The sequence below is a fragment of the Colobus angolensis genome, unplaced genomic scaffold (genome assembly GCF_000951035.1).
Source record: "Colobus angolensis palliatus isolate OR3802 unplaced genomic scaffold, Cang.pa_1.0 Scaffold776, whole genome shotgun sequence".
Taxonomy (NCBI): Eukaryota; Metazoa; Chordata; class Mammalia; order Primates; family Cercopithecidae; genus Colobus; species Colobus angolensis.
In genome coordinates this window covers 34,861-35,695 of record NW_012121554.1, presented here as the reverse complement: position 1 = coordinate 35,695, position 835 = coordinate 34,861, and the positions used below count along the sequence as shown (strand labels likewise).

The 835-nt window shown below is 28.7% G+C and overlaps 1 protein-coding gene across 1 annotated transcript in view; it reads left to right on the top strand.

Annotated features, from left to right (window-relative positions):
• LOC105502150 (zinc finger protein 676-like) overlaps positions 1–47 on the top strand; it is a gene marked incomplete at its 5' end in the record, with an annotated part of 7,354 nt that extends 7,307 nt beyond the window's left edge. The window contains 1 exon segment of the mRNA XM_011928524.1: positions 1–47. Coding sequence (XP_011783914.1) covers positions 1–47 — 47 coding nt within the window.
• Positions 48–835: the final 788 nt, after the last annotated feature.

Genomic DNA, 835 nt, shown 5'->3' with positions numbered 1-835 from the left:
CTGGTGAGAAATCCTAGAAATGTGAAGAATGTGACAAAATATTTTAATGGTTGTCATACTTGATTGTAGGTAAGCTAACTCATATTGGAGAAAATTAGTGGTATGAACAATATGGCAAAACATTTAACCAATGCTCATGCCTTATTGCAAAGGAAATCATTTATACTAGCCTGGACAACAGAGGGAAACTCTGTCTGGAAAAAATAATTGTGAACGTCATTTATATCTTCTCACATCTTATTCAATATCAGAGAGTTCATACTAAATGAAAGCATTAAATGTGGAATTGGTGTCAATAGATCTTTCAGAAAATATAAGCCCTTAAAGTACAGAAGAATATTTATTTTGAGGAAACACATTACAAATATAAAGAGGATTGTAGTATCTTTACTTGTATCACAGGTTTCATTGTACACATTTTGTACTACAGGAAAACACTGAGGTAGTTGTTCCAACTTTGCTCAGCATCAGGGAATTTGTATTGAAGAATAACCCTGCAAATTTAATGAATTTGGAAAATCATTGTTTCAAAAACTACAAATTATAAAACACAAAAGTTTATACTAAAATATATTTTTGCAGATACAGTAAATATTTTAAAAGTTTAATCCAAAATTAAGTAAATATCAGAGAATCCACAGTAGAAATACCTGTCTCTCAAACTTCAGACATTACCCTTAATCAGATTGCTGAGTATAGGAAAAAATTCAAAACTAAATTTGGTAAAAAGAAAAATTATTTGTATGTAACTTTAAAAGAAATAGATCTTTGAAGAGTTATAATTTCATTTAAAATACACTTTTGTCCTGAAAATATAGATTTTTTTTCACCAGAC